The sequence below is a fragment of the Periplaneta americana genome, chromosome 4 (genome assembly GCF_040183065.1).
Source record: "Periplaneta americana isolate PAMFEO1 chromosome 4, P.americana_PAMFEO1_priV1, whole genome shotgun sequence".
Taxonomy (NCBI): Eukaryota; Metazoa; Arthropoda; class Insecta; order Blattodea; family Blattidae; genus Periplaneta; species Periplaneta americana.
In genome coordinates this window covers 62480454-62507011 of record NC_091120.1, presented here as the reverse complement: position 1 = coordinate 62507011, position 26558 = coordinate 62480454, and the positions used below count along the sequence as shown (strand labels likewise).

General features: G+C 36.3%; 1 protein-coding gene and 1 long non-coding RNA gene across 5 annotated transcripts in view; one reads left to right on the top strand and one right to left on the bottom strand.

Annotated features, from left to right (window-relative positions):
* The window catches only part of LOC138697839 (atrial natriuretic peptide receptor 1-like), a 2249689-nt gene that overhangs the window by 840813 nt on the left and 1382318 nt on the right, over nucleotides 1-26558 (bottom strand). For all 3 annotated transcript variants that reach the window (XM_069823402.1, XM_069823400.1, XM_069823401.1), the window contains one exon: nucleotides 3147-3238. In XM_069823402.1, coding sequence (XP_069679503.1) covers nucleotides 3147-3238 — 92 coding nt within the window. The remainder of the gene's footprint in view (nucleotides 1-3146; nucleotides 3239-26558) is intronic.
* Nucleotides 1-26558, top strand: part of LOC138697842 (uncharacterized) — a 434418-nt gene that overhangs the window by 108600 nt on the left and 299260 nt on the right. For both annotated transcript variants that reach the window (XR_011331625.1, XR_011331624.1), the window contains one exon: nucleotides 22428-22557. This is a non-coding gene — a long non-coding RNA (uncharacterized lncRNA). The remainder of the gene's footprint in view (nucleotides 1-22427; nucleotides 22558-26558) is intronic.

The window sequence follows — 26558 nt, the reverse complement described above, 5'->3', positions numbered from 1 at the left end:
CTTCCGCGTAGAAAAGAAGTAAAGCTTTCTCTTGTAACCTAATTACTCTGCAGTTTATATAAATTTTATTAGCTATTTTAATCATAATTAAAAACAAAAGTTACCATGACATAAATTGACCGGTTTAGATCTTATTTCTGTGAGAAATCTGCACCAATGCTTTGCAATATAATACGGAGTGATGAGTCATAAGAGACCTGCTATTGCAGATTTATGTCGCGCCTTTCTTTGGCTGAAATATTTCGTACAAGGAGAGAAAAGTGTTTTAGGTTAGGTTAAGTTAGGTTAGGTTAGGTAACGGTGGCTAGGGGCGGGTTAGGGACGACCCTTTGCACGTCGACCATACTGAGGCCTATTGTGTACTCTAAATGAGGATGAGGTGTACCAGCCCACCGGCCGCATGTGATCCTTCACCCGCTGATCCAATGGCCCCTCCCCCCAGCCCCTCCTCCCCACGTTCATACCACCAAGATGATCAAGCAGCACAGAATCCATTCCAACGGCTCTTCCAAGATGAAGCGCCCTTGAAAGTGTTCTTAGGTGTAAATCCTGGCAGAGATATTGCGGAAGGCTGGGAACCCAGGGGCGATTTCGGAGATAACGCTCCCCCCTCCCGTAAGCGCACGAAAAGATGCGTCTTGACATAGATATGTCTATGGAATGAGTCGAAGAAGATGAATAATATGAAATCTAAATTCTTTTTCTACGGGGGGGGGGGAAGGAAAATGGACTGTCGCAACGAAAATTCCAACCCGGCATTTGTCTAAGTAACTGTAGAAAACCACGGAAAAACTACAGTCAGACTGGTCGGCCCGGGAATCGAACCACGGACCTCCCGAATGCGCCACCTCACTCGATTGAAAGTTTTTAAATTGCATTTAATTTCGGTAGGGTGTTCTACGACCCTGAAGATCTATTGCGCTAACCCCTCTACCTAGGCGCATTTCCAATCCACACCGACTGACTATACTAAGGTTCATTAAATATCCAGTTTATAGCAGGCAACGCCAATCATCCCTGGACGAGTCCTTTCCGTGCGTCGCCAACCGGCGTTCGGAATGATGACCAAATAATGTAGATACGTAATATTGGAAAACGGGAGAACCCTGAGAAACAAAATCCAACTACTACTTCGTCCACAACAAGTGTCACTACGCATCTTTCACATCTCAGCAGCAAATACACCCAATAAATTTACTTTCATGGAAAGTCACTTCTTTATTTATGCATTTAATTACATTTTATCCTTCCAGTTCCATTGTTTTGACGTGAATGCGTCTCTAAAATCAAACCCATACATGGGGTATCAGGACGAAAATGGCGATGTAACCTTTGCAGGGTGGTCAATTCCGACATTATAATTCCCTGACTAATAGCACGATTGAAATAAATATGTTCTCGTTCGATCGGGTATACGACTTCGATGCGAGTATGACTTTGAATTGGCGCCGCGCATGCGCGAGGCGCGGTTGGGGAATCGTGGCAACTGGTGGCCATTTTAGGCGTGGGCGACAAATTTAGAGCAGTATTTCTCGTGATTTCGATGTGCTAGCGTTCTCATTTTGGTGTCAAACGAAAGCTGTCGTCTAGACCTGTCGATTTAGTTCAGTCGTATGCACGTACAACCCACGGCAGTGTCCTCGACACATCCACATCCCGATTTTTACAATAAAATGAATACTTGCGTTAATCCACTGTAGATAGATAGAGGTCACTAGATAGTAGTCGTGTTTTTAAATAAATATCTGTATTCTCCTTTACGATTTCGGATTGAATATGATACGATGTAAGTAGAAAGTACGGCTATTAATTCAATACAATTAATTACTTTATTATTATAGTATTCTCGAAATAGTCTTATTAAATACCACGCAATAATTTTTTCTTTTGGATAAACTCTTCCTTTCTTACGAACAGTAATTTATTGTACAATATTCTTTTCTTAAGAAAGTCGCAATATACAGGGTGCTTCAAAATTGATAGTCAATTTACAGACGAAAAGTACAATCTAACCGAAGCAAAAAAAGCTCCAATACATATTGGTCCGCAAATTAACTGTAGTCGAGTTAAGGGGATACTTCTGTGTGTTTTAAAACTTATACAATTTTCATCCAAAATTTATGAATTTTAAACTGCATAAACATACCTACAATACTATCATTTGTACACAATTTTGTGCCATTAGGGCTAATAATTTTGAAATGATATTTTTTTTAATTTATTTTATATTGACGTCACTAAAAAGGCTCCTTGCATCACAATTTCCAAAATTTTAAATTCATATTAGGTCAAAAGCTTGAAAATAGTCATGGGAACATAAATTAATTAGCTTTTTGAGTTCGGTCTAAATAGAGAACCACAATAAATTTTTTAATCGATTTTCTTTATTTTTCACCATTATTTCACCTTAGTGTCCCCTTTATGTACTCTTTCTGTTGAGATTCCTCGCCGACACAGCAGACTTGCAGTCATTACTAAGCAGACGTTCAAAATGTTGTTCATGCATCTGAACGTGACGTTGTTCCTGGATCATTCTTTATTTGCTGAAAGGCACGTTCAATCCGAAACCGCAAATTCTGAAGTGTGTTTATCTCAGAAATATAAATCAGGGTTTGTACATGTCCCCAAACATAGAAATATAACCGGATTTAAATCCGGTGACCTAGGAGGTCACGGTACAGATCTTCCTCTGCGTAAGGGAATATCGCATGAACGGTTATTTTTCCGGCCAATGTTTATGGGAGCTTTTTGCTTCTTTTAGTTTATACTTTTCATCTGTAAATTACTGACCGTCAATCTTGAATCACCCTGCATTAAATCAAGCCAATTTCGTTCAGGAAAATGGAGGAACGCAACATTCTGGATTTAAAATGGCGATAGCGCCGTCTGCTACTGAAAAACTGTACGTAAATACTTTTGTGATTAAAACTCTTTCTGCAGTAACATAACAACAAAGTTTCCATAATATATTTTTTACGTGTGAGAAAACAATTACAAGTTCGGAAAGTACTGTACCTCACACTAAATTCTGAGGCCAGCAACCTGACGATCTTACGTGTATTAAATTAATTCAGCTGGGAAACTCCCAGCCTGTTTCTACTATAAAGGACAACGTGCAATGTTATGGCTAGGTTTTGTTTACTTACGCGGAACGTGCTGGTCTCTGGGTCCATGTCTAGTAGGGAGTAGTCCGCAATCCTGTCTCCATTGTTGTCGATGTTCACCTGACCCGCAAGGCCTGAAATTAAATAAAACAAATTTAAATTAGTTTCAAATTAAGTTTTATGCCTATATCCCCAAGTATTAAATTCTTCTTCTCCTTCTTCCCCTTAGTTTAACCTCTCCATTTTAGGTTCATTTACACGGCCCACGCCACCCGGGCCGCGACCTGTCGGGAGAGGAATTAATCTATGGATCACATGCATACTTTTTTGACCACACAAGGACATGAGGGATCAGCTCAATGCCAGGTCCACCTCCGATACAACACAAACATTTAAGACATTACACAGCATTCACTCACACATATGAAAGGATTAAGGGGAGGATCGCCGTCCATGGCCTGACTTTCAAGAGGTACAATCCCGGCATTTGCCTGGAAATAACTGAGGAAACCATGAAAAACCTCAGTTACGATTGCCGGCCCCTGGAATCGAACCCCGGACCTCCCGAATGCAAGGCTAGCCCTCTACCACGCCGCTAGCCCGCTCGGTGTAAGTACTAAATAATTATGACTATTATTAGTCATTGTAGCATTATATTACTGGATCCATTCAGTAACCCCCTGATCTAAAGCGGAATGCCTTAGACCAGCAACGCGGAGTGATCGCTGGTTAGAATTCACGAAGGAAGATATCTTAGAAGAGTTTGGTCAGTGCAGTGTATGAGAACTGTGATGACACTGAAGAGCTATAATGAGTAGGAAAAGCAGGTTTCGAAACAAGCTACAACGGATGGTGGAATCATCGTTCTAACCACACGTTACTCCCGTACTTCTTGGATGATCGTTCCTCTGCTGAGGCATATAAAGGTTGGCCAGTCGGTATTGGACCTCTATGGGTTGTCGCGCCACGAATTTATATTTACGGTACCTTAAAATGAGCAAACTTGACTGCTGGGGTAAACTGAATCACAAAAAAAATAAAATAAAATAAAATTATGATATCAAATGCACTGAATAAATTTTTAAAGTTCATTTTATTTTTCCTCTATTTCTTAAATATTTTTTTTATAATTCTAAGCAACAAATAGGGCTAATGTCATGATTTAAATCTTTCTTTTTTGTGATCAAGTTTACCCCAGTTTATGGTATTATTATCTTTTCCAAATAATTTATGGCACTGTAGTGTACAAATGAAACGGGTGGTAAAAGATGACTTAAGGCCTACATCTTGTAACAAATTATACTAGTTACATGCTACTATTATGTTAAAGGCATTACAAAATCGAGGAAACGCAAGAATCTCGGAAATAGAAAAACTGGAGTACGTTTCTTTTTTTTCCAACACCTCCTCCAATCTGTTATTTTGCACTTACTTAGTTGTAGTACAATATACTATTAAAATATGTTATTTTAAATCCGAGTTACTGAAAACATTTAATTGTTATAATTGTGTTATTAACTTCCAATATGCCATGGTGTTATGTGTAGGTTAGGTTTCCTGTATATTACAGTAGCCTATCAGACATCAAACCAATTTAAGAATGGACTAAGGAAATATTTATGTAACAATTCTTGTTAACAATAATAGCTCTTTCACGTTTCTCAACGTTTAATGGTTATATATAAAACATAATAAATATTTAAATTGTTTATTACTGCCTCACTAACGTTACTTATCTAAATTTCATTATTTACGTTTACTTTCATTATTCGCTTTCATGTTGTTTTACGGTCTAAATATTAATGTAATAACTATGTAACCAATTGTATTCAATTAGAATTGGAGTCTGGCTGGGCGGAAGAGAAGGCCTACTGGCCTTAGCTCTGCCAGATTAAATAAATAAATTACACTTCTAACAACACTGCTACTGATAAAATTACAACACACTAGAGATTCAAAATTCCTCATAATACTTGAAAAATGTGTACTGGATACAAAAATGATGTTACATAGTTTAAAGCACAACAATAAAAATATTTCATGCGTATAATGGGAAAAAACCTCGGAATTTGAACTTATATTTAAAATAATTTTCTGAATGACTTCTGTTTATAATTAGACTCGGAACTGTATTTTATAAGGAACCAACAATAGTCTGCAAGTATACTACATGTTGATATTCCTTTATATTGCCTTTCCATTTCATGTACATTTCTTGATGAAATCTTTCTCCATGTTTGTCGCTTACCGCTCCAAAGTTAGGAGGAAATAAATCCAAGTGAAAATGTAAAAAGTGTATTTTGAGAGACGCACACTCCATTTTGTCATAGACACTTAATATAGTTTCCTCAAAAAGTTCTATGTAGTTCTCTGCCCTAGAAATTCCAAGGAAATTTGAGCAAACGTCTTTGAAAACGCGCCATACCATTCTTTCTGTAACGGAAAGTTTTTCCTCAAACAAAGGGTCAGCTAAACCTTGTGAATTTGTGGACCGATGAAAATGCCCTCTTTTAATTTGTCTTCACTCAAACTGGTAACTTTTCCTTTAAATACTGAAAACCACAACTTTGTTTGTTCATTGCATAGACCTCATTTTGAACTATTATGAAATTTACTTGATAGAAGGGACCAATATCTGTTTATTTATTAGAAGTACAAAAATATGTCAACAACCATAAGAAACCGGAAATAAACCATAAACTCATAAAATGTATTAGCTTCTGTTTTGGTTTATACACCCAACCCGCGCCAGATGTTTCCTGGGGGAGCGCTTATCGAAAAATGAAATCATAGTATATCTGAAAAACCTTACGTGATACGAAGAAAAGAGATGCATTTTCGGATTCAGCGTACATCAAACCATAAGGGACACATTGTTTTAAGTCGGAGCAAAATTCTTGTTCTTCAGTGTTATTATTGTTAATTATTTATTATTATATGCTTAATATCTAAAATTTGGAATTTTTGGACTATTGGTCTTTTATCAAAAACCCCCTTCAAAATGTTATTAAAATGTTTAACCCCTTTCGTAACATAAGTTACTGAGCCATGCTGAGAAAAAATAAAATTTGTTTGTAGCAAGTGCAGCAAAGCGCATGGGTGTGTCTAGGTAAAGATAGATTCAATTCTACGTCGTAATTTCCGCATATTATTTGCGAAGAACATCAATGCTTGGCTTTACATGATGCTTTTATGCAAATATATGAAACAGGAAATGCCAGAATAAACATAATATCCAGATGACGGATGATTTTTTAATCTTGTACTTAGTGACACAAAGCACATACAAAGCTGAAATTCCTCTCTGTACACTGAGTTCCGCATTGATTAACTTTGGTTTAAAAGGGATGACCTTTGAAAGCGAGCACCCACGCATAGAGAACACCCACTGTATATTTACCGCATCCTCAAGGTAAAACATGCATTCACAGCATTTCATGCTCATCCTCTCTGAAGCACGTAAAGTACCACTTATACACATTCCGATGCAATATCTATCGCATGAATAATTTAAGAGCTTGGCATACATTGAATTCCCAGAAAGTTATACAGTCAAACGGAATACAACACAACAATCAATATAACTGTGTAAAGTGATTCTGAGTGGCGCCGACATCACAGGATCAGAAATAAATATATTGCACTGGCTATATGGAGCAAATTACAGATTTTGCTTTGAGAATAAGCTTTGAAAACGTCATATTTGTCCTGTCCGATGATAAGGATTATTCGTCGCGAATTACTTTTTCGTCACGGAGTTACCTGTACGCTACACAAACTATTATGAATTTAAAATTTGAACATTTCATTATTATTCGTTATTTGCGAGAAAGTTACACAACACAGAACTGTACGCATTGTATTCTTCACCTGACATAATTAGGAACATAAAATCCAGACGTTTGAGATGGGCAGGGCATGTAGCACGTATGGGCGAATCCAGAAATGCATATAGAGTGATAATTGGGAGGCCGGAGGGAAAAAGACCTTTAGGGAGGCCGAGACGTAGATGGTAAGATAATATTAATATGGATTTGAGGGAGGTGGGATATGATGATAGAGAATGGATTAATTTTGCTCAGGATAGGGGTCAATGGCGGGCTTATGTGAGGGCGGCAATGAACCTCCGGGTTCCTTAAAAGCCAATAAGTAAGTAAGTAAGTAAGTAAGTAAGTAAGTAAGTAAGTAAGTAAGTATTTGCGTAACATTAAAAAGGCTCAGAAGTTCAACTATGTATATCTAATCTTAGACACAAAAAATAACCGATCTCCTGTACAGTGAATTTGTTTTAAATCCAGCTCATACAGAGCCTGGTTCACACAAGAAAAAATCTGACTCATTTATAGTCATTAAGATAGAGGATTTTTATGTTACACCTAATTTATATATATATATATATATATATATATATATATATATATATATATATATATATAGCCTAACCTTATTTACTTACTGGCTTTTAAGGAACCCGGAGGTTCATTGCCGCCCTCACATAAGCCCGCCATTTGTCCCTATCCTGAGCAAGATTAATCCAGTCTCCACCATCATATCCCACCTCCCTCAAACTAATTTTAATATTATCTTCCCATCTACGTCTCGGCCTCCCCAAAGGTCTTTTTTCCTCCTGCCTTCCAACTAACACTCTATATGCATTTCTGGATTCGCCCATACGTGCTACATGCCCTGCCTATCTCAAACGTCTGGATTTAATTTTCCTAATTATGACAGGTGAAGGATACAATTCGTGCAGTTGTGCGTTGTGTAACTTTCTCCATTCTCCTGTAACTTCACCCCTCTTAGCCCCAAATATTTTCCCAAGTATCTTATTCTCAAACACCCTCAATCTCAGTTCCTCTCTCTAAGTGAGAGTCCAAGTTTCACAGACACACACAAAAACTGGTAATATAACTGTTTTATGAATTCTAACTTTCAGATTTTTTGACAGCAGACTAGATGACAAAAGCTTCTCAACCGAATAATAACACGCATATCCCATACTTATTCTGCGTTTAATTTCCTCCCGAGTGTCATTTATATTTGTTACTGTTGCTCCAAGATATTTGAATTTTTCCACCTCTTCGGAGGATAAATCTCCAACGTTTATAGTTCCATTTCGTACAATATTCTGATCACGAGACATAATCATATACTTAGTCTTTTCGGGATTTACTTCCAACCATATCGCTTTACTTGCTTCAAGTAGAATTTCCGCTTTTTCCCTAATCGTTTGTTGATTTTGTCCTAACATATTCACGTCATCCGCATAGACAAGAAGTTGATGTAACTCGTTCAATTCCAAACCCTCTGTGTTATCCTGAACTTTCCTAATGGCATATTCTAGAGCGAAGTTAAAAAGTCCTTGTATAGCCTATATATTTGTTATAATTTTTTTTATATTTTAACAAAAATTAATACTTTTATTTGTACATAACATTAAGAGAACATAGATACACCAACATAATTATACTATAGCTAAGACTATTATGCTCAAATGGGTATTCTCATGACAAATTAGAGGTAATGTAATTACAACTAACAACACAATATTGTAACAATAATAATTCACAGAGTGGTTTTATCCTACTTAACAATTTTACCTAATGCTTTAATTTAGAACAATATTATCTAAAAACATAGCAAACTGTCTTGTACAAAATAAAATTTAATTCAATTTTGAAATTTAAATTAAATAATTGAGTAAGGGACAAACTAGAAATTAGCAACAAAATTAAAGGATGCGAAAAACTGTCTACAGCTCTACACGAAATAAAATATTCCTTCCAATGATTTCGATTCTGGAAAAGTCCCCGTAACACTTATAGCGTTCCCTCGTTGAATGGCAATACTAATTATTTGGCGGAGGAAAGCCGTAGAGCGAGAGTTACCGTTAAGTGCTGATAAATACTTGCCGATATCAGAAGTTAACAACTTCGCCTCGAAACACCATGGGCCCACAGATTCTACGGCGATAACGAAAAAATTATATCGATCCAGAAGATCGAGATATTTATTGTGTTTAATTGTCACAGCAGATGCAGCGGCTGATCCAGCGAGTTTGGAAGTTTTGGGCAACTAAGAAGAAGCGAAGGTGTTATAACAAGTGACATCCTATAAAAGTGATTTGCCTTTAGACCATGGTGTTAAAGTTAAGCCATCTGGATGTTTGCCATCGGAAAGATTTATGCCATTGGGTTCCAGGACGGTAGGAAATTAGGGCCCTTTTAATGATGTCGTTAATCATGACATGTCTGGAAAATCGTCCAGAATTTTTTAGCAACTTAATCCATGGAGGCCAGAAGAATCGACATCTGCACCACAAATACATTTGTGTGGAAAACTAATTTCAACGCCAACCCTGAAGGCAATAGCAATCTTAAAGGACGTATTATCCATTAAGGTGCCTATGATGGAAGAAGGTAAGGCTTGAAGCCAGTATCGTGATTCTTTTTCTTTTAAAGCAAGGAAACGGGCTCTGTCAAAATCTGAGGAGGAAGACGCAAAAAGGCTGTCAAAACAGAAAGAGAAACAGAAAATTGAATCAGCAATTGTTTTGAAATTCCTCCTCAAAAAGTAAATTGATGTGTTTCCCCCCCCCACCACAAATCGTGTCCTCGGGACGTCTAATTATTCAAGGTGGGAAGTTCTGAAATGAAGCTAAGTAACTATGATATGTCTCAATATTTACTTTTCCAGTTTGCATTAATTGGAAGTACAGTGTCTCCACTTTCAGGTGAAGTTTCCGATTCATATAAAGTTTATTAACGTTTACACAAGAACATACTACAGTACTATGAATAGCAACTCGTGTGCTAACACAATTAACGTAGGTATCACGGGCATCTGCGGCCGTCGGTTAAGTCAACAAGGGGCAGCCAATGACAAACCTCGCAACTATAATCCATCAGACCCGTCAGACTCAGAATGAAACTGGTCTGATTAAGAACGATGAATTTCATGAACGATCTCATGAACACTTCTGATTTTCATAGGACTTTTGATGACTTTAAAAACGACCTGATGAAAGTATGATGACATCAATGATCTCATCAGGGGTTTAAATATATGTCCAATTATTTAACATATACAGTGTGTTTCCGAGCCGGTGTTACTAACTTTCAGGGATGATGGGGAAGGACATATGTATCAATTTGAGATAAGGAACCCTGGTCCGGAAATGACTGAGTCGAAAGTTATAAGCAAAAATAGTTGTGTGGAAATGGAATTGTAATTTCGCACCACGTGCCCTCCTTCCCTTAACCTTTGGAACAGTCGTAGAAAGATGGTATGGGCCCGGATGTCTCCTACGTGGGTACTTGCCCCGATATAATCTGTGAGCTTGTCTACTGTTCCCATTAGCTCATCCATATTCGAAAATGAGATCTGCATATTCCGCTCTCGTGTACTCCTCCATTTCACTAGGACTGATTGACTGGACACTGCAACTTGTACACATACACTTCTATCTATAGACGTGCATATCAAGACCGACTATGTCCTTTACACATTACGCTATCTGCATTGCTTTACTGTAGGTTCCTGTCCCCATCCCTCAGAAAGCGCACTGAACGGAATGCTGTAAACTGACAACGTAAACAACGTCAGATGAATACAGTATGTGTAAGATGTACAGATAAATACATATAAATAAGGTGTGCAGAGGAATAAAATTATTTCATTTCGACACAACTATTTTCGTTTATAACTTTCGACTCAGTCATTTCCGGAGCAGAGTTCCTTATCTCAAATTGATACATGTGTCCTTCCCCATCATCCCTGAATGTTAGTAACACTAGCCCGGAAACACCCTGTATATTGTCATTGTGAGACATCATCGGAAATTTAATTTAGGCTATGCATAGCGAAATGGGGTTAAAGAAAACTAAACCAGACAATGAAAAGCTTATTTATAATGGGTAACTATGGGTACTCTACATCGAGTAGAGAAAAATGTACAAATTATATTCCCTGTTAAAGAACCATCTGAGTATTCCAATCATGTTTCTAACTGAGAAATAATTCAGAGGGTAGAATGCATGACATAGATGAAATAAGCAGTTAACAAATCAGGAGTCACTTTCAAATCTTAATGGGACTTGGAAAAAAAAATATATTTTTTTAATTACATATTTCCATTAAAAGTAGATATTTATTTTAAAACTAAGAATTCGGAGCGCCATTTTATGGGTCATTCTCTGAGTTCGCAGCAATAGAAAAGATCAGAAATGAAAAATTCTGCAATGCTTAGGAAAAGTGGCATAAGTCATTTTCCACAAACATTTTTTATTAATTTATTGACAACTTAGGGAACATCTGCTCGCTTGGGAAAAGAAACATAAGTATTTCTCCCATTACAATAATTCATACAGAAGGAAATCAAATCGACATAAACCAGTGTGAAGACAGTTTTTTCCCTCACCTATAAAATTAAAATTTTTGACTTGTGCCACTTTTCCCGAGCACTACAGGATTATAAATTCCCCAGATTACTTGAAACATTTCAGTTTAAGTAAACTGGTTTATTGTACACACTTTTGATACTTATCAGAGCATTTAATTGAAATGTTAATACGACTGGTGTTACCGAGTCATTCTGGTTCCAGATGTTAAAAGTTATGTTTTATTTAACGACGCTCGCAACTACCGAGGTTGTATCAGCGTCGCCGGTGTGCCGGAATTTGGCTCCTCAGGAGCACTTTTACATGCCAGTAAATCTACTGACATAGGTCTGTCGCATTTAAGCACACTTAAATGCCATCGACCTGGCTCGGGATCGAACCCGCAACCTCGGGCATAGAAGCCCAGCGCTATGCCAACTGCGCCAACCAGGCCGACATTTGAGTTCCTATTTTAGGGTAACACAAATGACAGCAACTCTGGGTATATTTTATTATGTTTAGATTTTTTATAATTTTAAAAATCCCTGTATAAAATATATAAACAAAGGAACAATTGTACATTTGTACATTTACTAAAAAAGTAATTGACATTTCAGTATTATTATTACTGTCAAAGTACTAAGCAACTCAAAAAACATACAATTAACCTACCCTACCTTTATATATGCAACACTTGAAGCACAATTACACATTGTAAAACATTTCTTTTTCTTTTCAGCTATATGTATAGGAGGAATATGCTCTGATAACAGCACACTCTACAGTAGAAACAAATTGCAAATACAGTATATAAATTGCCATAGTCATATTAAGTAACACCAAGGACATCAATATTCTACGACTCATTTCTAAGTTTAAGTTTCATAGAATAAGCATGTGAAGTGTCCACGTTTGGTACTAATTTACTAGGAGTTAGTTTCCAAAGAAGAGCATCTGAATCGTCCCATCATCTATGAGGCACTAAAGCGATATTATGTCAATTTTATGGTTGTGGACAATTTTTATTTATAAGTACTTCAACTACCTTATTGAAATAAATAAATAAATAAATAAATAAATAAATAAATAAATAAATAAATAAATCAATGAGTGAGTGAGTGAGTGAATGAATGAATGAATGAATGAATGAATGAATGAATGAATGAATGAATGAATGAATGAATATGTATAATGTTTTGAAGCACAATTAAAATGTTGTCCCAATTGTTCTCGTGTTCTACTGATTATTTTGAAATTCAATTTATATAATAAACATGAAACATAGTAGTGATATTTGCCATGGACAGGAATTGCTTCGAAACTCGAGAATGACTCTTATAATGTGACGAGACATATACATTAACAAAATTGTTGCTCTGAAATGTTGCCTTTCTATGACCAAAATTTCAGTGACGAAGAAACAGAACTCCAAAACTCTTACGGCAGCTGAAAGGTATATATTCATAACTCTCTAACTTATACCTGTTCTACACAAAACGCAAAGAGAAAGTCATTACTGGAGGACTGCACTCTTGTTATTAACCAGCAACACGTTTCCTTCTTTATGCCATCTTAATGAAAATTAGAGCTTTAAGAATTAATACAAAAACGTATGTAACGAGAGGAAAAGCAATGTGTCTTAGAAATGGAAATTTTAATGGTAATTCATGAAGAGATATTAAAATATATGTCGCAAAAATGCATAAAAATTATTATATAACTATAGTTACACGATTCTTTAATTCTTCTATGTAATTTGGTATAAATAAATATCAAATAAGATTAATGTTTTATACAGGATGTAACAAAATGATATGTCAAATTTTTAGGAAAACATTCCTATGATATCCTTCAGACTACCAAGCTCTAAGACCAACACCAACTACCAAGCGGGGTCAGCAAAGTCCCCGAGGGGAAATTTCTTTATAAAGAACAATGAAAACAATATGTAATAAAATACTTAAAGAAAATTATAAATATCGTGAATTTTGAAAATACAACATATTTAATCAATGAGTTCGGAAACAATACATGTCCAATTTTACCCTAACCTAATTGAAATTTCCTTCTCCACTAAACTTTTCCATATTTCGAATTCATGCATTCAAGTTTTTCACAATTTCTTCCGTGAGTTAAAATTAAAAGTTCAAACTAATTTAGGGCAGATATACTTTTGACAATAAGAGCAAAAATATTTACAAAAAATAAATAGGACGTAGAACTGAACAGAAGAAAGTTATGTAATAAATTTCACATCTGAAGTCTACTTCACAGTTTCACTGCATGGAAGACACAGTGTTTTGGTTATTTTCTTTATATGGGTTTCGCACATGCATTTTTTTTTACACATTTCACAATATTCACTAGCATTCCTGACAGTTTTTCTAGGGCACAACTGACATCAGCTTCTTTTTATAGCTTGATTGGAGGGTCACCATCTTCTCTTTCCATAGGCTCTGGCTCAGAAACAAGATATATCATTGCAGTTATTGCTGGTTTGTGAAATCCTGTGGGATGCTGAAGTCGTTTCACTTTCGGAATGATTCTTCGCATTCCATACTATATAAGCATTGAGACACCCAATGTCGACAATATTCAGAAATAAGACATAAGGTCATCGTCTTGTGGTTGTTTTGACAGAATATTCATTTACCATTTTGTCCATAGACCGTGCTTCTTTGAGAGCAACGTAAAATCAATTCTTCTCTGTGGCAGTGAGACATGGAAAGTGACAAAATATGTCACTCATAAACTCCAAACATTTGTGAATCGTTGTTTACGCATATATTGGGGGCATGGCGACCGAACGTCATTTCGAATACATTACTTTGGAAGAAGATACAACAGTAGCTCATTGATCTGGAGATAAAAAAAAGAAAATGGTGCTGGATTGGACATGCCCTGAGACGCCCAGAAGGAAACATTGCTAAAGAAGCACTCGAATGGAATCCTCAGAGGAATAAGAGAAAAGGAAGACCCAGGATAACGTGACGGCGGTCTATTCAAGAAGGAGCCAAAAATCTAGGGAAGAACTGGAGAGAAGTGAAGGCCTTGGCCGCAAATAGGTCAAAATGGCGCTCTTTTGTTTTGGCCCTGTGCTCCCGATACGAAGATCCAGAACATTGAATGTATGTATCTATTTTGTCCATAGCATCGACACCCCCCTTTTAGGGCTAGGCAACAATACCTTGGGTATTCCTTGCCTATTCCTTCTCATTGTTCCATACAGTGTCAAATATTTCTTGTAAAGTTCACTTGCAAGTGGAATAGATGTAAGAAAGAATATCTGTCGTAATGCCGTATCCTCTATGTAGGCAGCTGGTTAGATCAAACACTCCTCTTTGACATTGATTTTTTTCAGGAGCAGCCCCTTCTTTTCCAGTGTACAGTTGAAGTTTATTGCGTAACTTGTTTCTACATCAACCAGGACCCAAATTTTCATTTCCTACTTACCACCTTTTTATTTCATATAAACAATGAAAGAGCAGTGTCCTCGGAAAGAAACAAGTTGTTCAGCTAAAATCCTAATTCACATCTTACAGTAGGTAGACTTACAGTGGTCAACAAACAAACTGAAGACATCTCTGATAGCAGCCAGTTTATCATTTCGTCTCTTTTCATCTCTTGTACTAGTGTCATCAAATCTGATGAATGTCGATAAATGCTTAAACAGAGTTAGAGATATTGCAGCAAGAAATATGTCTCTTTTGTACATGGTTTCTGCAGTTCATAAGAACTCTATGACTCCCGTTTAGCTTTCAAAATACTCATGGTTATCAAAAATGCATACATTTCATCGACATCTGTTGGCAGCCATTGTCGCTGTTTTTCTGGATTCTTTGTATTCCATTCCTCATGAAAAGCATGTGCCTTTCTTATTAATACAGTCTACTATAATTTTTCAAATACTGTCATCAAAAAATATCTTCAAAGCATCATTCATTGTCTGAATTTTCTGAGAGGCACATGTAAGCACCGGAGGCACTACAACAATATTTTGAACTGTTCGTCGTGTGGGTTTTGTTGAACTTTTAGACCAAGACATTTTTTTACTCATATAATTTTCATCAATCTGCATATCATCATTTTCATCTTCACCAACATCATCATCAGTATCACTATTTTCTATTTCATCTGCTACTTCATGAACCTCTTCTATTATTCTCTTCTAATTCTGACAGATCAACTACTTCTTCATTTTCACTCTCACTCTGTATCATATGAGTCACTTCACCAACATATTGCTGATTATGCATGTCATATATTTTACTGTCCCCCGCCGTGGCGTTGTGGTCTAAGGCATCTTGCCTAGGACTCGAGTTACGGAATGCGCGCTGATTAGATTCCTCATGGGGGAAGAAATTTTCTCATGAAATTTCGGCCAGTAGGCCTATATGGGACCGGTGCCCACCCAGCATTGTGATGCACTTAGGGAGCTACGATAGATCTGAGAAAATCCGGTTTCACAAACCAGCTATAATGACTGGGGAGATCATCGTGCTAACCACACGATACTTCCATTTTGGTTGGATGATCGTCCACCTCTGCTTTGGCATGTGGACGTGAGGCCAGCAGCCGGCTGGTGCAAAGGGCAGTAGCGCCATGGATGTATATATTTTCCTTCCTAACATTGTTATGTATCACGAAGAGTAATCGTGTACAACTCAATCTAAACCAATAATCTACTGAAATAAAAGTGAATACAAATTCTCAACAACAATGAACAAACAATCTGAGATGCCTGAAAGGCTTACTAACAAAAACAATGGGCAAAGAAAATGAACTGGTGACAAAAGTTTTGTACAACACAAACTACCAAGAGGGGTCAACAGAGACCCCACTGAATAAAAATAAATATTATTCTGTTAGGGATGGAACACTTATGTAACCAACACGACAGACATGGCACCATAAACCAATCTGAGAATAACCAGAAGTATCAATGTGCACAGATACCGCTTTCAAATGAAAATAATAAAAAAAATTGCTTTGGGGTCTCTTCTGACCCCGCTTGGTAGTCTGAAGGATATACAACAATGGGTCCGTAAATGCTTGATTTCCATGTTAGAGCTCCTTTTCTAAACCCTGCTTACATTGTATGATGCGCAAGGTATTTTTCTAAACACTGCTTACATTGTATGATGCGCAAGCTATTTTTCTAAACCCTGCTTACATTGTATGATACGCAGGCTATTTTTCTAAACCCTGCTTACATTGTATGATGCGCAAGCTATTTTCTAAATCATGCTTACGTTGTATGATGCGCAAGCTATTATTCTAAACACTGCTTACATTGTATGATGCGCAAGCTATTTTCTAAATCATGCTTACGTTGTATGATGCGCAAGCTATTATTCTAAACACTGCTTACATTGTATGATGCGCAAGCTATTTTCTAAATCATGCTTACGTTGTATGATGCGCAAGCTATTATTCTAAACCCTGCTTACATTGTATGATGCGCAAGCTATTTTCTAAATCATGCTTACGTTGTATGATGCGCAAGCTATTTTTTCTAAACCCTGCTTACATTGTATGATGCGCAAGCTATTTTCTAAATCATGCTTACGTTGTATGATGCTCAAGCTATTATTCTAAACACTGCTTACATTGTATGATGCGCAAGCTATTATTCTAAACACTGCTTACATTGTATGATGCGCATGCTATTTTTCTAAACCCTGCTTACATTGTATGATGCGCAAGCTATTTTTCTAAACCCTGCTTACATTGTATGATACACAGGCCATTTTTTTAAACCCTGCTTACATTGTATGATGCACAAGCTATTTTTCTAAACACTGCTTACATTGTATGATGCGCAAGCTATTTTTCTAAACCCTGCTTACATTGTATGATGCGCAAGCCATATTGATTTTTTGTGGAATGCCATCATAGCTATCGTGTACGTTGCACTCCGTAACAGAACACTGAACACTAGAACTGTGGGAAATACACAGAAACAGGATGTACGGTACGTCATCCCTTATCCCAGCAATGTCATTAATTTCAGGAGGTTATTCTTTGAGAAATTTAAAACAAAGAAGTTTCATGCAATTTTTCTGGTATTTTGTTTCCTTTTGGAGATAGAAACTGTTTTATATCAAAGATTTCATAGCATATTTTCGGAAAGCCATTGATTTAATTCCCAATATGCTCAGTCAATTTAAGAGTCAATTATGATAATAAGTGATGTGAAGAATTTAATCTTTATCCTTTAAATGTATAAAAATTTCATTCGAACAAATGTAACTTTTCGTTCTGCGAAGGAATTTTACAATGTTACATTTGTTCGGATCAAATTTCTGCATATAGAAAGAACAAATTTAAATTATTTCAATCATTTATTATAAGAATATACTGCTCTCTTAAATTGACTGAGCATACTGGGAATTAAATTAATGACCTTCCCAAAACACGGTATGAAATGTTTCATATAAAACAATTTTTATTTTGGAAAGGAAGCAAAAACGATCAAAATTGTGTTAAACATTTTTGTTAGAAATATTTCAAAGAATAACCCTTGAAATTAATTACTTTACTTATGGTTCATTCTGTATTGTAGTTTTTCTTTTCCTCCAGAGCAGAGGACTGTCTAACAGAATGCAAGTCACGGATTTGTCTTGTTCTTCAGATTTACAAAGCACTTCGTTTTTGTACCTAAGTATTGCAAGATGTACTCGGAGTCTGTAGCAACCTGATAAGAATTCTAGAGTATGACAAAATTGTGCAAAGAATTCAAAATCTAACTTTCTTTTCAAGATTTTCTATAAACGAGATGTTGATCTTAGACCGGATATTCGAACATAACCGGAAATTAAATAAATTTGACAAAGTATTGTGCTCTTCTTTGAATAGGTCGAATGCGATACGGGAGTTTTTTCTTCTTTGGTGTCGAGTTCTACGCTTTCTTCGCCCAGAATTTTATCAAAGGAGAGAGGACAGGATGTCATAGACCCGCCCTTGCGCGGCGTTGATAAATGTTCCTCTGCACCAGTGATTTATGTAGTATTTAAAGCGCGGCTACCGGAATATTTTTCTACCCTACATTTTACTTCTGCAAGAAAGGTGTTAAATTTGCCACCACTGTAGGGAAATGTAATTATTTATGAAGTATGTAAATCACAGCTAAGTTAAACTATTTCATTAAAGCTATTTTGAACAGTATTTACAAGTTAAATTATCTCTCCCCCATAATAATAATAATAATAATAATAATAATAATAATAATTCTTTATTTATACTGGCAGAGTTAAGGCCATAGGGCCTTCTCTTACACTCTACCAGGTCACAAAGTAGGCCTATACAAGCAGTTAAAATTTAACAAAAAGTTAAAGAACGGAATACTAACATATTACAAAGAGAAATAATAATAGCATAATAAATCGACACTAAACAACATGAAAATAATACCATAATAAAGAAAGAAAGTAAAATACATTGGAATATAGTGAAAGCAGCTCATTTAGTACAAATGGTTAATATGAAAAAACGTAAGGAAGAATATATCAAAATGGAATGTAATAAAATAATAAAAAAAGAAAAGAAATACGAAAATTAAATAAAATTTACGATAAAAAGGCTATGATAATAAATTCATCGGCTGATAAAGAGAACAAAAAGGGGAAAGGAAGGAAAGAAATATAGTATAATAACTGTAATTGCTAGCTTTAAATCTAGCGCACCTGTATTCTATTGATAAAAGAGAAATACAAAGTATTGATTTCCAATAGCATGCTTTGTGACTATAAATTACTTTACTAGGTAGACATATATTAACCCTCCTGCTACCAAGGGGTTAATACAATTACCCCACAGTTGAATTTTCATTTTTTTTTTTTCATTTTTCTCCATTTATTTTTTATTTTCCACGTATTTGTCCGTTATATGTCTACTAACATTTTGAGATATGAATAACACAATTATTCTACTTCTAGAAGTAATCGGCATTACTGAAGTGGGTTGATCTTGATGGTCTAAGTCAGCGTTTCTCAAACTATGGTCCGCGGACCGCCTGTGATCCTCGATGTATGCCCTTGTGGTCCTTCAAAAAATGCAGAAGAAAAAATAAAATTCAAACGAATTGTGTATCACTCTAAAGCTGAAAATCTCTTGGAAATGACACATGCCAATCACCTTTCACTTTGTCTCCCAGTACTGACATTTTATGAACTGTATTACCCTATATTTCCACCAACTTCCCACTCTACTCTCAACAACAATAGAGAGATTTAGAGCACTATGAATGTGGTATTTTCCTGCACATCTGGCGCCGCGCCTGTAACCCAGCCAGGGACCACCCAAATTCATAACAGAGGACCGAACTTTTTGATGTATTGATGATTTTGTTAATAGTTTTGCCGACATCCAGTCTGCACATTGAAATGATCATGTACTGTACGTCGTACATCAATAATACAACTCTGACGTTACACTTTGAAACTTATTTTCCAGTAAATATGACGAATTTTCATGGGTTCGTGATCACTTTCATTGCGATATTGAAACTAACAAACTTTCATTGAGTGAAAGAGAACAGTTAATTCAACTCTCGAATGGCATGGGACTTAAAATGAAATTCCAAGCGGAAGGTATGGTTAATTTCTGGACCTCATCACAAGTGAAAAGAGAATACAGTGAACTGTACATTGGTGATTTAGAGATTATAATTCAGTTTGCTTCTACGTATCTGTGTGAGAAAGGGTTTTCATCACTAACTCTAATAAAAACAAAGTAGGCTATCGAAATCGACTCGATGTAGGCCCTATGTGAAGATCTCTGACTTAAGCTTAGCAGCATACGTCCAAATATAGAACAACTGTGCAAGAATCGGCAGGCTCAACCATCTCATTAATATGAGTACCAACATGTATTTATATTTTTTCATTAAAAAGTTAAAGATTATCCTAACTCTAATTGCCTTGAATTATTAAAGAAACAAAATGAATTTTCTTTTACTAACATTAGCTTAATTAGTTAATACTAATATAGTTAATTTAATGTAATTAATTTTAATTAATGAATTAATTCTATTTTAAAACATAAGTATACTGGTATTAAAATATACGACAAATATTATGAAATTGCTTTCAACGGGAATAAAAGTGAGGTGGTCCGCGGAACTGTTCCAACTTAAAAAAGTGGTCCCCACTTCAAAAAAGTTTCAGTTTGTCATGAAAATTCCAGGATATGAAATTGAATTTGTAGTTTAATTTTCTAAATGTTGAGTTTGTCTGCTTCCTAATTATTTTATTTTTGTTGTGAAACGTACAGCAGAGATCGTATAGGTCAGTTTCTGTCAGATGCGTTTCCAATTCACTGTGGGCTAAAGCAAGGAGATGCACTATCACCTTTACTTTTCAACTTTGCTCTAGAGTATGCCATTAGGAAAGTCAAGGATAGCAGAGAGGGTTTGGAATTGAACGGGTTACATCAGCTGCTTGTCTATGCGGATGACGTGAATATGTTAGGAGAAAATCCACAAACGATTAGGGAAAACACGGGAATTTTACTGGAAGCAAGTAAAGAGATAGGTTTGGAAGTAAATCCCGAAAAGACAAAGTATATGATTATGTCTCGTGACGAGAATATTGTACGAAATGGCAATATAAAAATTGGAAATTTATCTTTTGAAGAGGTGGAGAAGTTCAAATATCTGGGAGCAACAGTAACAAATATAAATGATACTCGGGAGGAAATTAAACACACAATAAATTTGGGAAATGTCTGTTATTATTCGGTTGAGAAACTTTTATCATCCAGTCTGCTGTCGAAAAATCTGAAAGGTAGAATTTATAAAACATTTATATTATCGGTTGTTCTGTATGGTTGTGAAACTTGGACTCTCACTTTGAGAAAGGAACAGAGATTAAGGATGTTTGAGAATAAGATTCTTAGGAAAATATTTGGGGCTAAGAGGAATGAAGTTATAGGAGAATGGAGAAAGTTACACAACACAGAACTGCACGCATTGTACTCATCACCTGACATAATTAGGAACATTAAATCCAGACGTTTGAAATGGGCAGGGGATGTATCACGTATGGGCGAATCCAGAAATGCATTTAGAGTGTTAGTTGGGAGACCGGAGGGAAAAAGACCTTTAGGGAGGCCAAGACGTAGATGGGAAGATAATATTAAAATTGATTTGAGGGAGTTGGGATATGATGATAGAGAATGGATTAATTTTGCTCAGGATAGGGACCAATGGCGGGCTTATGTGAGGGCGGCAATGAACCTCCGGGTTCCTTAAAAGCCAGTAAGTAAGTATTTATATTATAATTCATATTGTTGTTTATATTATTGTGTGTGTCATGACTTTTGGTTCCAAATCTTTATTTTTATTTCTGTCTGTTACGGTTATTCTGAAAGTCATTTTGTTAGAAATAATTATTATTAGTAGAGCCCTTTTCCGAGATGTTCATTGTAGTATAACGCCGTTCCTCATTGTTTCCATTAGTTTTCTCCGAAACAGGACATATGTTCATATAAACTTTTTTTTTTGTTTAGACTCATCAATATTATCAACCCTCAAACCATGTAGGCTACCTTTCCTCCTGACTCACTCTGTACATCAACTTCAGAGACTCGTACTATCACATAGATTTCAATCCGACTATGAAAGATAAAATAAGGAGGAGATGGAGTGTGGTGGTGCAATGAAAGATAGAAAAAGGAGTACATCGAGATGAATTCTGCAGTGTCTACTTTGCACACCACTGGGCCTGGATAGGATCCGAGCCGCCTGAATGGAAAAGCATTGTGTTAGAGCCAAATTACAACTTGTTAACCAAACATAAACGAATTTCCGCAATTTTCTAAACCCCAAGTTGAGAACGAAGTGGCAAGATAGATCATAGTATGCTGATGGTAATGATAAAAATATTTCTTAAATTTCTACTAGAACTTCAATAAACTAATCCAGTAATGGTTTTCATGTCCCCAGTGACGTTGACTTCAAGCTCATGTGTGGCCGCTGAGGTAGTAGTATTTGAGTGGAGGTATGCCGTTCCGAGAACTTTGAATCGATGGCGGCATTAACTGGAGTAGACACTACTGATGGACGAGTTGGAAGGGTGAGTATTTTCCAAGAATTGTAAAGTTTCTATTAATTTTAAATGTCATTCGAATAGCATTGTATGCTTCACTTAACCCTTTCTCTCACCTTATATCAGCGGTGGCGAAAATGTAATCGTGCGCCGAGCCACTGTGTAACCTGCAACGTGCATAGCACCTATGGAGGGAGCGGACATCCGAAGGGGAAGTGAAACAACTGTCTGACTTATTAACGGATTTTCATTTTCCTTACGTCAAGCACTTAAATATAATTTTATTCAGTACAAGGCTACAAACTAATGTTTAGTGCATGTAACGATGAAAGAAATTAACAATATCACAACCTAAAATTAACTGTCTTCAGAATATCTCTGCGACAAAGTTTCAAAATCAGGAATTATGTCACTTATTGCCAGTCGTAGTTGATCACGAAGGTATTCGTCTGTCAGTCGTGATCTAAACTTGGTTTTTACGGTTTTAATTGTTGAAAATAATTTTTCACAAACGTAAGTTGTAACTAACATGGCTTAAACAGAGCAAGCGAAAGAACGAAGCTTCGGATATTTATTTTTTGGCAAAGATTTGAAAGTTCAACATTTGTCAAGTCCTTACATCTAGCTTTCATTTGACATTACAAAGTAAATCAGTGAGTTCAAATTGAAGAGCTAACCGCATTATTCTTACACCTGCTGAAAAAGTGTCGAGGTACAGAGATGATGATGATGATGATGATGATGATGATGGTGATGACAATAACACTTAACCTTTTAATGTTTCTTCAGTAACATGCAGTATAATGCCGTTTTATGTTATACAACCGTTTTCCTCGTAATACTTGTGAACAAATCACACATTTAATATTCTCATCATATTGACAGCAAAAAATGCAGCCTACTTGGAACTTTAATACCTGGTTTCGAGAGAAACATATGCCACTCGCAGGTCAGAGACAAATACAAATGGAACGGAGTTTGACTCCAGAGGGTGGGGGTTGGTGGAGGTTAGAAGCAAGCACAGCTGTCACTGCGAGTCACAATGTCTCGCGATTCACGTTCTCGCCACGTCTGCCTTATACCAATTTCAGTTTATAAAAGTTAACATTATAAAACGGACACATATTCCTAAACAAATCACAGGAAAATCATCATCTGGCCCTTTTAACTACACATTTCTCTTCCCGTTCTCATTCTGATTCTCGTTCCCGGCTTATTGTGGACTAGCCTTTACACTGCCAGATTAACAAGCCCCGTACAGCCCAGATTTATCTCCATGCGATTTCCATATTTTTGGAGATTTGAAGGAAAAGCCTAAAGGGAACCCACATTTCCACCGGATGAAGCGATGAAAAATGCTGTTAGACAATGGTTCACCTTCAGGCTACAGGGGTTTTATGAAGACGGTATTACATCCAAATGGAAATGGGGTGGACACGTGGCCAGGCTACCATGTGGGACCCCCGTATAGGAAGACTTCAGGGCACACCTCGGCGCAGATGGGCAGACTTCTTCAAAGAACAGGCAGGTCAACAATGGTCCAGAGAGGCAAGAGACAGAAGAAAGTGGAAACTACTCGAGAGACATTTGTGCGTAGACAGGGTGTTGTGTAAGGCAGTGAGAGAATCATTGTTAAAGAAATTCAAGTTCTTAGACTTAAATATCACGTCTAACGTGAACTAGCTCATCCCGTTAGGCAAATAGAGCTTTCCCTTATTTAAGGAGGCCTTTGCCCTTCATGGGACACAATAGGCCATCTTTATCTTAATCTTTGTCTTATCCTTCACCTGGTATCACAATATCGAATTACAGTATCTTCTATCGCACTTTCAATTTCTTACAACTCTTCGAAACCGGCATCAATCAGTTCTTCCTATCCCTCATCACAGAACGTCTTTATACTCATCCTCCTACACTGCAGAAATACCTCGCCTCTGGAATTCGTTATCTAATGATATCAGCCACTGCAAGTCTTTATCACAATTCAAAATTAAATTGGAAAATTTTGTCTTATATCATGGTTTTTAGATATTGCTGGAAGCGCCGATTTGTTTTCTATTGTAAATTAAAATTCCAAGTTTCTTGTTTATTTCCGTTAATTAACATAAACTTAGATACGATACTTTTGCCAATGATCAGGTTTTAATTTGTGCTTCTGAAGATGACCTACAAATGGCAATATTTAAATTAAACAAAATTAGCAAATAAAATAGCTTAAATATATCGGCTACTAAAACAAAAGTGTTAGCCTTTAGAGGATTAGAAACAATTAGAGCCAAAATCGTGTTGAATGTGAAGAATAATAGAACAAATTAATACTTTTAATTATCTGGGCTGCAATATCTCATATGCAAAAAAAGAAGATTTTACAAATAAAATAAACAAATTTAATTATTTCTGTGGGATAATAAAAAGAACTTTAAAATACACTAGCAAAGAAACAAGGTTAAAATTTTATAAAGTTATGGCAGTCCCTATGTTGCCTTACGGCTCTGAATTCTGGACTCTTACTAAATCCGAAGAACAAAGAATCGAGGTGATAGAAATGAGATTTTTGAGGAGTATAGCAGGATATACTCTCTTAGACAAGAAACGCAATGAAGACATCAGACTAGAACTGAATATATTCAATTTAATTGAAAAACTCATAGAATATAGGAATAAATGGAAGCAACACGTTGAAAGAATGAGTCCAGACCGTATTCCTAAATTAATATTCAACTACAGACCAACTGGTAAACGAAACATATGTAGACCCAGGAAAAGATGGCTTCAACAATTTTAAAATTTATATACTTCATGAGACCGGATCGAGCCAAACAAGACTTAAACCATGTGGCTGATTATGATGATGATGGTGATAATGATGATTATTATTATTATTAATTATGATACCTAATCACTCATTGTAAGTTTGTGTAACTGCAACCTGTGTATTATTTTTGTGGTTTTACTTTATAGTGTGATTTTTTTATTTCTGTTGTGTTGTATTTGTATTTCTGGTGGCGTGGGGGGAAAAGCCTGATGGCCTTAACTTTACCACAATAAATAAACAAAATTAATTAAAATAGTAATAAACACAACAGAGAAAAATACAGTGGGAGAAGTGTATTAACAATCGTTGCGAGAATGCCAATTAAATGGGGAGTTTGATTTCTTTGTTTCTAATAGAGACGGCTGGGTTTCGTATGAACGACCCAATCTTAGAATATGGATGATAATTTTACAAATACTGTATATCGAAATAGAAAATGAATGGCTATAAGTACCATGTTTCACGTAAAACTGCATTGAGGTTTAGATATCTCTTGGATGATGTACAACATTTTCTACAGTTTGTCATCTCATTGTCTTTCTGTTGATACGCATCTTCGTAAGAGTCGGGGATTTCATGAGTGTTTGTGCAACGTTGAGCGGTGTCGGCAGTTGAAATAGCTACTCTGCTTTTCTATTGTCACAAGAACGTAAACACATGCTGTAATGTTAAAATCTGTTTTCAAATAGAGACTTCGTGGACAAATATTGTTATAACACGGCAAAGGTCAGTGAAGCTGCGGAGAAACATAGAACACCAACGCTGACACCACTCAACTGGACGTAAGGACTTGTATAATCTCATTCCCTCTCTGTTGACCTATTCACCTCGCTCCATTAGAAATGCATCATGAGAGTAATGAAGTTATTCACGAACAATCTAGTTCTATAACCTATAGCCGCGTATTTGGCTGAAGCATCTGGCACGCTGGTCTCTATCCAGGTGGCCCGGCTCCAATCCCCTGCCAGGTCGTGGTGAAATTTGTGGTGGACAAAGACATTTCTTTTCTTCTTCTACTGATGGTATCGGTTTTCGCCTACCATACTTCAGAAGTCAGTTATTCAGAGAAAGAGATCAGTGTCACTTGTGAATGTACAATTGAACATCAAGCGAGGGAGTTATTTTGTATCATTTAAATTGAATGTGATCGACTTTGTGGAGAAAAATGGAGTGAAAGCTGCTGATCGCCACTTTTCAGTGCGAGCCAATATGA